At 32.3% G+C, this 10,008-nt stretch overlaps 1 protein-coding gene across 1 annotated transcript; it reads left to right on the plus strand.

Moving 5' to 3' along the window:
* The first annotated feature begins 4,100 nt into the window (after window positions 1–4,100).
* Window positions 4,101–9,498, plus strand: LOC132031391 (COP1-interactive protein 1-like). Its single transcript, XM_059421331.1, has 3 exons — window positions 4,101–4,438; window positions 5,425–5,596; window positions 6,411–9,498. Exons 2-3 carry the CDS (start codon window positions 5,506–5,508, stop codon window positions 8,807–8,809), a joined length of 2,490 nt encoding a protein of 829 aa, XP_059277314.1. The 5' UTR covers window positions 4,101–4,438; window positions 5,425–5,505; the 3' UTR covers window positions 8,810–9,498.
* Window positions 9,499–10,008: the final 510 nt, after the last annotated feature.

Below are 10,008 nucleotides of genomic sequence, written 5' to 3' on the forward strand. Positions count from 1 at the left end.
GATTATTTATCTACGTTTACCAGTAACAATTACTTGTTAGTTTAGTATTTAAAAATTCGTTTGCTAGTATTTGGAAAATAATATGACCAATCAATGGCCACTCGTACGTAGCACTTTAGCAGCAGCTTGCACCATGGCACATGAAGCAAATATGTACAGTGTTAGCAAAATGAAAAACGTACAGTGAGAATAGAAATAACTTAACCATAGTAAAGTGACAAAAAGTTCAGATGAACGATACCAAGTTAATATGAAAATATTTGTCATAGATTGTTTAGTTTGTGCAGACATCATATGCCAATAAGTATTTTTCAAGGTGAAACTTTTGGCTGTTGTCCCTTTTCGGGATTATTGCCAATTTAAGTTAATATGAAAATATTTGTCATATCTTGCAATTTATCATAACAAATTAAGTACGTGGTGAAATTTTTGGTTTTCCTGGGATTATTGTGTAGTAAATGATTCTCTTGCAACATACGAACCGTTTGAAAATTTTGAAAATCTTGAGAAAACATTACATCACGGTCAATTTTCGTAAATTATTGCAAAATGTTATAAATATGACTATCTAATGTTTTGTCTATAAGGTCGAACAATATATGAACAAACATTAAATTTGAGTCTAACGTTGTCTGAAAGGGTAATTTTCGAAGGTCTATATTTGAACCATTTTTAAGGAATAAAATCTAAATAGTAGCCTGAAAAGGTACATTTGCGTAAATCAACCTTTTTCAAGCATCCAATATAAGTACATCCAAACAAGGATGAACTTGCTTTTACATCCTTTAAGATTCAAAAGAAGAAACTAAGAACCAAAAGTGCAAAAATGAAAAGGGGTTACATCTGAATTTTGATAGTTCCTTCTTTGAGTTGTTAAACTCCGAGTGAACAATTTTTTACACTGTTAGGCAATACAAAAATTATCTACAAGCAAGCCTTGTTAAAAATGTGTGATTTGAAATCTCGAAAATAAGATATGTTACCCGTTACAACAGGTAAAAGTGGCCTGATGATGTAATAATTGTTTACACTGATAGTGAAAAAGAAACTCAAAACGAAAATAATGATGGATATCATGCATGTTAAGCTAAATGTCAGCCACTCTGATAGAAGACAGGGTTTAGTGATGAAACAAAAGACAAAATTAATGGTTTAATGGTTAATTAGAAGTTAATTAATGTAAATATAATTAATAAACAGAGAAAAATCAAATGAAAAAGAAAGAAAAATATATTAGCAGTAAAAATCTTTTGTCAAGGGAACTCGGAGTCTGGTGTAACAACTCAATCCCTATTTTTGAGCATTTGTATATTACAGGGGCGAGCAAAAAAAGGGTACAAAAATAAAGAAAAATACCGGCACCACGGTGGAACAGACGGTCTTTCTTGCTATGGTGTATCTGAAATAGTTGGTGGCAGTATCGAATAGCTAGTTGCTTGCATTTTCGTTGATCTTTTAGACTTACCTCTGACATTGTTCTTCTGGGCTTGTTTTCTGGATCCCCATCAATCAGATACTTACCTAAAGCAGTCGTACTGAAGGAAAAAACATGTGAAAACAGATTACAAAGTGGGAGAAAACTACTAGACAAGACACTTCCATTTTTTATCTTTCCTGATTATTAAAATTTTAATTATCTCATTAAAAGACAAAGTTTAAAAAATATATGGACATGCACATAGTTGTGCTAGAGTTCAAGACATAATTAATTGGTTTTTTCCATTTTAGCCTTAGTAAAATTTTATCAATAATCATTTCCAACCCAACCCACCCATTTGACATCCCTAAAAGAAACATAGTAGTCAGGCTTTTAAGTATCGGTTATTCAAATATCAGGTATTAATAAATACATCTTCATTTGACAAACAAAGTTAAAATAAAAAAAATACGAGAGAATGAAATAACATAATTTGATTATTTTTTTCATTTTATCTTTATTTTTTGAATCGTTGTCTGAATCTAATAGAGAGTAAATATTTAATGGAGAGAGATTATAACTTAAACATAAGAATAAAGTTATTCAAATATCCCCTAATGAATATTTTAGGGACGTGTAAAATCAACAAAACAACAAATAATTTAAGACGGAAGGACATAATTTTATCTTTATTTTTTATAATGATACGTATTTTGAAATGGTCGAGCAAAGATAATTTTTTTTTTTAATTTGGGATTTAAATTTGGGATTGGAATTTAATAATGGTCTACACCGTTTAAAAAGTGTACCTAATTTTAAATCCAAATTAATAAAAAATGCGAGTCCTATACACCCGACACACACACAACACATAATCTATTCCACACTTCGATTAATAAACATCCAGCGTTCATTCACACATATACTTAATATTATAACTTTATATAATCGTTTTAAGATGTAGTTAGTTAGTGGTAATTTTTTGATGTAATCATGTGCCCATTTTTGATATAAAAGTCCAAAAGTTCAATGTATAAATATCCTTTTCCTTTAAGATAGTTCTTTTCCGTATTTTTTTTATAATGACACGTATTTTGAAATATATATATTTTCTGTAAGTGTATATGAAGAATTTTCACTTCTTCAGGTGGAACTTATAATGCACCAAAAAGTGTAATTTGTTTTGCTTTTTAGTGAAAATGATGGTGTGAAGCTTTCGTGGGAGAGGGGTTTTTGTGAAGCAGAAAAAGAGAAGAGAAAAAATACAGAGCTTTTTTTTAGGGAGAAATGGATTTTAGCCCTTTTTAATTTTTTTTTTTTTATGATCTTTTTTTGAAAACATGATGATTGAAAAAAAATACACTTAAAAAATCGTGGGAGATATTTTCTGTGAAGCAAAAAGAAGAGAACAAAAATACTTAGAGCTTTTTTGGTTTATGTTGTTTCCAGGAGAAAATGATAGACTTGACCCCACCACCTTGGGAAGATAAATTCATAAGCAGTTCACTTTAATTCTTAACGACCATAATAAGTTTGATGTATACTCCTTCCTGTCCACTTTAGTTGTCAATAAATGATCCAAAATAGTTTGTTATTTTATACTAAGATATACTTCCTCATTTTTACTTATCATTTTTCGCTTTTTCAGGATCAAATTGCATAGAGTTTGATCAATATTTTAAAATATATTTTTTTCATCATATTAATATGAGAAAAATATATAATTTATAATATTTTTCGTATAGTTTTCGAACATTTTAATTTTAATTTTAAAAAATTAAATTAATCTAATTCAATTTAACTCTGAAGATTAGTCAAATTAACTCTTTAAAGCGAAATATGACAAGATAAAGTGGACGGAGAAAGTAATTAATTATTATGTAGTTTCTACCTTAACCTTACTTAATAAATATGGAGAGAGACTAATGTGATTAAAAAAAGAATAGTATTAAATTGAGATCAAGGAATAAATAGAGACAATTTAATCAAATTATTCTTTTAGTTAACATTTTTTTTAATGAGCGTATAAAAAGGAAAACATCACAAGTAAATTCTTTTTTAGTCAAAATTGTACAACCATAATGTTTTTTTAAAATCAAAATGTTATAAGTGAAATTTCATTAAATTCCTTTTGAGGAAAAAGAAGCAGGGAGAGAGAAATATTTGATTTCTTTAATCTCTTCAAAATCGTATGAGTTTGAACGATTGTTTGTATAAAAAAATAGTGGAGACTCTAAATTTGAAAACTTTTTGATAGTTAAAGAATTAAGAAGTATATAATTAAGGGAGAGATTATGAATTGTTTCATAAAGACTATTTAGGGCCTTTTCCTTTCAAACTTCATCATTTTTTTCTGACCTAAACGTACTTATTTTTTAAAAAAGCTTAGCCATGCACGTTAATTTTATAAATAAATATGTTTTAATTAAATAAGCGTTTTTGACTGCTCAAAACTTTGCCAAACATGCTATAAATTGATATTGGACCGACAAAAAAATCAAAGGAAAACAACAACTATTAATGGTGGATACAATCCAACATTACCATTTAATTTAATTTTCTATGATGGTTTTTCCCCCTCAATAGTTACAGTTCTAGAATCATATTTTTTGTTTTCATATTGACAAATATGCGAAATTAGAATCACATCAATATGTAAATAACAAAAGCTTGTGTTTTGTGATCCCCACTTTGTTCTTCCTCCTCTTTAACCCTTTTAAAGCACTATTTTTCTTGATTTAGAGGACATATATATCTAAATCATTTTTTTTCTTTTATATTTGCAAATATGCAAAATAAGAGTCACATCAATATGTCAAAATAAAATAAATGCTTGTGTTTTGTGATCCCCATTTTGTTCTTCCTCCTCTTTAACCCTTTTAAAGCTCTTTCTTTTTCTTGATTCAGATGAAATATCTTCATCTTTTTGCTCCCAAATTCAAGTAATATTTTAAGAAAAATAGCTTTGGATAAAAATCCAGAAATTTGATTCTTCCCAATGAAAATAGTAAATTTTGCATGGTAATATATTTCTCTCTGATATCTCTTTTAATTTCATATCTTTTAATTCATATATATTCAACATTTTCATGACCATTCTTGAATCTTTACCTTCAAATAACATGTCGTTTATTTAAATGTATGTATCTATTCCCAGATGTTCATGAGACTTTTTTATCTGTTTTTTTCTTCTAAAATATGGATATTATCTCCATGTGTATATACTTGTTTTTGGTTGTGATTTGGATGAAAATTGGTACTTTTTTCAATAATGTGGTGTCCTCCATGAAAATTAGAACTGGTGCAAGACCTCAACTAATTATATTAGGTACCTGCTGAAAAGTTGGTGATATAGGAATACCATTGGGGCCATGCATGAAATTTAATCAACAGATTCCCGAAAAAAAAAAAAAAAGAACAACCCCAATTGAAAAGGATTTGTATCTTAAAGCATGTGATTTAGGTGATGTTTTTCTAACAACGTAATGTTATAAATTGTTGTTTGAATCTTGACAAATGTCCTGTATTTTTTTTTTTTTTTTTAAAGTGATCTTTAAACATGTCATAATTCAACTGGTACAACCAGGGCCAGAGCTACATGGTCCGGACGGGGTTTCAATTTGAAACCCCTTCATCCATAAGCTATACTGTGCAAATAAGGAAAAGCACATTTTTTGCGTGTATATATATATATATATATAAATTGTTGAATCCCCTTGACAGAAGAAAATCTTCCAGTATAGTGGTAATTAACGTAGCTCAAAAGTTACTCTAAGTCACAGAGTGAATATCAATCGATTATTTGATGTGTTTGGTATTGACTCGCATTTTTTGCATAGAATTCTTGGTTCCGTCACTGTTCACATTAACAAAACATTTGATATGTATGGTTATGACTTGCACTTTTTACATCTATTAGATTTCTTGGTTCCGTCGTTGCGCACATTAACGAATTATTTGAAGTGTTTTGGTTATGACTTTCAAATCCTGATTTTTCTTTAATTCAGGTTGGGAGATTATTTTGATACCAGCATTACAGGCACCAGTTAACTCTGAGCATTATTGTTCTTGAAAATTCGAAGGCAGATATGACAAAACGAAGTTGGAAGGAATCCATGAAGCCTTTTGGGAGTCATGTTGATCCTGAAAAGGAAGAACAATTGAAATGGATAAAAATAGGTAATTATTCGATCCCAGAACAACCTCGACCCTTTGAATGTTATTGGAGGTTGTGGGATAACGCGTTAGAGGCAAAAAGAAGGCAATTTAAAGCGAATCTTCGAGCACAAACATACCCCCAACGTGGTGGATTTATGTGGTATACGGAATGGCAACTGGTTCGCAGTAAGTTGCTGATCATCCTGTCAAGAAGTGCATAATGGTGGCAAAAATTTAATGTTAACTTGAAAAGTTCTAAGACCCCTTAATGACATTCAAATTTTGTATCATATGTTCATATCAATATGGTGCACATAAGAGCTTATATGACTTCAACTATGTGTATAATTAGAAGTGGATTCAACTGAACCCGTTGCTTTTGACGCGAACAATGTAAACATATGCAAATAGAGTATAAAATTACAGTAAGATCATAATCATTCTGAGCCCATTGACTCTATATCATAGATTCGCCTCTGTGTCTAATGGTGTCAAATCTTAACAGCCTGTTTGGTTTTGCTGTTTTCCGTCTTCATAATGTACAGTTTTATACCGTATGTATTGTGTTTTATTGCATTATATGTCGAGACTCAAGACAATGTTTGGTTAGACTGTATCATCTGTTGTCATTTAATAACAGTTGTGTGGCATGATTATATTGCACTGTATAATAACTTGCAAACATCCCTAATTTCATCCAAGTTTTTATCATGTACCCAGACCAATACAATTTACATTGTAGTTATGTGACTTTAATATGATTTTATGCTTTCTGTTGTTTTTGGTTCATACAAAAAGAGAATCCTAACTTGAAGAGTTTTGTTTGTTCTTGCAGAAATTGAGAACAAAGTAAAAAGGATAGCAAAGCTAATCAAGAAAATAAATCAAGGTAGTAGAGAAGGGAATTTGAGAAGAAGATCAGAATTACTTCAACTTGTTGATGAATTCCATCAACAGTACCAATCCCTTTATTCTATGTATGATAATCTCAGAGGGGAAGTAAGGAAAAAACTTCATGAAGAACACGAGGGCGATTCATCTTCTCAATCTTCTTCATCGTGTTCGAATTCAGAATCATATTTTAGCCCTGAGGAAGTCACCGCGAAAAGTAGCTCGTCTTGTTCCAATTGTGAGCCTCTTGAGGATGCTATTTTGAAGGACAAAATTATAACTTCAAATTTTGAAGTGAAGGAAACCGTTGAAAATTTTGATGTGGAAAATTTTGAGACGCCAATGTCTTATAGCCGAGGGTCTGAGTCAGGGGAATTCTTCAAAGACCTGTGCATTCAAGGTGACGAGAAGCTGATACATGAATCCGAATGGTTAAACGATAAAGTAAAAGAAAAAGAAGACGAAATCTTGTATCTCACCGATGATTTTGAGCTTCGCGAGAAGGAAAGATTGTCTCATATAAAGGGGTTAGAGGATCAAGTTGCTAGTATGAAGGTTGAATTAGATAACTTATGTGTTCAAAAGAGAGAACTCGAAGAGAAACTCGTGTGCAAGTCAAAAGAACTTAAGAAAATGGAAGAAAGAAACTTAGTACTAGAAGCAACATTCATAGAGAAAGATGATCAGTTCTCTCATCTTCTTAAAGAATTCGACGAAAATCAACTCAACTCAACGTCTAGGATCGACGATCTTATGGCAAAATCAAACAGTCTGCAGCAAGAAGTGGACCGTTTAAACGCTGAAAGGCATGAATTGGAACAAAAGTTGTTAGACGAAACCAAGAAAGGATCAGACCAAGTCAAGGACTTATTAGAACAAACACATTTTTCAGAACTACAATACATAAACGGTCCACTCCATCAAGAAGTGGACCGTTTACGTGCTGAAAGGAATGAATTGGAACAAAAGTTGTTACATGAAACCAAGAAAGGATCAGAACAAATCAAGGACTTACCAGAGAAAATACGTTTTTCAGAACTTGAAAAGAAGTCTCACGAGGCATCTGATCAAGTTAAAGATTTAACCGAAAGGACTAATTATCTGCAGCAGGAGTTGGAAGCCTTAAGAAATCAGAATTCTGAACTTGAGTTGTCACTCAAAGAAAAAACTCAAGAAGTATCGGAATGTCATCTTCGGATAGAAAATATGAAAGAGAAATTAACGAGCACTACTTTGTCCGAAAAGGGCTTAAAGTCGGAGGTGAAATCACTCGCGAAAGAAAAATGCAACATGGAAGAGAAGATAATGGATATGAATCAAGAAGCTTATCATTCGGAGTTACAAAAAGAAAAGCTGAATGATAAGATCATGGAGTTGGAAACAAAACTATTAGGAAAAGATGCAGAGGTGGGAATTCTTCAAAAGAAACACGAGGCTTACATGAACGATATGTCCACTCAGAGTTCAACGTTGACAGCCCGAATCAGCAATACTCAAAAGCAGATTCAAATTGCTGAGAAAGAAAAACAGGAATTTTCGCAAAGCATTATGCAGATGGAAAAGAAAAATACTGAACTGACTATCAAGATCGCGGAGCAGGAGAAAATTATAAGAGGAATGCAAGATGTCGTAAACAAGTCAAAGGAGGAACATAAGAAGATGCAAATCAAGGTAGAGGATTCAAAAGCAAATTTTCATAATGCTGAAAGAAAACTAGAAGAAATGACGGAGGAACTACGCAAGACATTTGAAGACAGTTTACGAATCTTAAGCAGAAGGATCCGCGTGGCAGAACAATTGCATGTCGAGAACAAGGAGTGGTACCAAAAGACAAGAAACTCGTACGAGAAAGAGAATAAAGATCTAAAAGAGAAAAATGCAACGCATGAAATGGGATTAAGGGGCGTTAAGGATATATCGTTGACAGCAAGCGATATGTTAGGTTCACTGGATGCTGTGGCATTAAAGTTTGAGGAATGCACGGGTCATTTTTTGAACCGAATATCCAAAGTTTCGTGTGAGCTGCAATTCGTAAAAGATTGGGTTATGAGGAAAAATAAAGCAATGGCACATGTTAGAGATGATTTTGATTGCTTACTTGCACAATGTGATGACAAAGAAGCTGAGATTTTGAAGTACAGGGAGAAAGTTTGGAAGTCGGATAATAAAGTTAGGGAACTAGAGAAGATGATCAAGGATAAAGAGGAATCAATGTTGGTTCTTAAGGAGGAAAAACGAGAGGCGATTAGGCAATTATGTGTATGGATTGATTATCATCGTAGTCGCTCTGACTATTACAAGAGGATCCTGCTAACTGAGTTTGGCCGAAGGAGCGCTCCCTAGGAATGTTTTTCCTTAAGAGCTATTTAGTAACTTCTTTAACAATAGTTATATGATAAGATATAATAGATTGTGTCCTTGCTTTCTTCTTTATGCATCTGGTACTCGAAATCCACTGATTCCAGATTCACACTTGTGAGTCCCACAGAAGGGGAAAAACCGCTTCTTAGCAGGAGTTTGCTTAGCTTCTTCAGCTAGTCATACGATGATATGTAATAGCTTGTGTCATTTCTTCTTTCTTCATTATACATCCGGCACCAGACATCCACTGAGTCCAGAATCATGCAGCGTGAGGCCCACTAAAGGGGGATAAGGCGCTTCGTACCAGGAGTTTCTGCATTCCGACTAACATTTGAGAAGGTTGGAACCGCCTTTGCACGTTCCTCCTCCCTCTTGCAATGTCGGGGATTTGCTTAGATCAAGTCATGAAGCTCATGTACAAGTTTCAAATTCTTGTCCTGAGAATTGTTACACATTTACTTTTATTGTTATGTTCACCAGTAGGTGTGTTCTTGTTAGAAGAGTGTTATTGTATTACTGAATAAAAGAGTATTAGGCAACTTAAAAACATTAGTCACACACACAAATAATTTTGGTTACAAGCCTAACCACTGGCCAAAACCAGATTTTTGTATTGTACATTTGGATTTGGGAATCAATTAAAGTCCCAAATCTCTTATTGGAGAAATTAAAGAGACTATGTTATAGAATTCTCTACTTGTTGGTATTTATTTATTTTATATTATGATCAATAGTTCAACTAAGCTAGGGGTCTACTTAGGAGGACACTGTATCTTGGGTCTCACTTCGGTCCATATTATCTCTCTTATAATATTTTTGCCTACTCTTAACTCTTATAATATTATCTCTCTTATAATATTTTTGCCTACTCTTAAGAAAGATATGTAATAACATTAACAGTAAGAGTATTTCTGGCAAGCGAAGGACGCAAACATGACTAATATTGCTAATCTGAGAAGATGCGATCAAGGATATGAAGTTTCTTCTAGCGGATTTAACTCATATCGCTTATAATAGAATTTAAAAATTATTCCAGTCATTTCCACTATACCCAAATTGTATGTAAGAGTATTTGTTTAAACTACAATTTATCCCTCCCTTAAACGTGTTACTTAATTAAAACTTCACTAATTTGGCGCAATAAGGGTAGATCCAGGAAAAAGTAATACATGACATTTTTT

This window comes from Lycium ferocissimum, chromosome 1 (assembly GCF_029784015.1).
Source record: "Lycium ferocissimum isolate CSIRO_LF1 chromosome 1, AGI_CSIRO_Lferr_CH_V1, whole genome shotgun sequence".
Taxonomy (NCBI): domain Eukaryota; kingdom Viridiplantae; phylum Streptophyta; class Magnoliopsida; order Solanales; family Solanaceae; genus Lycium; species Lycium ferocissimum.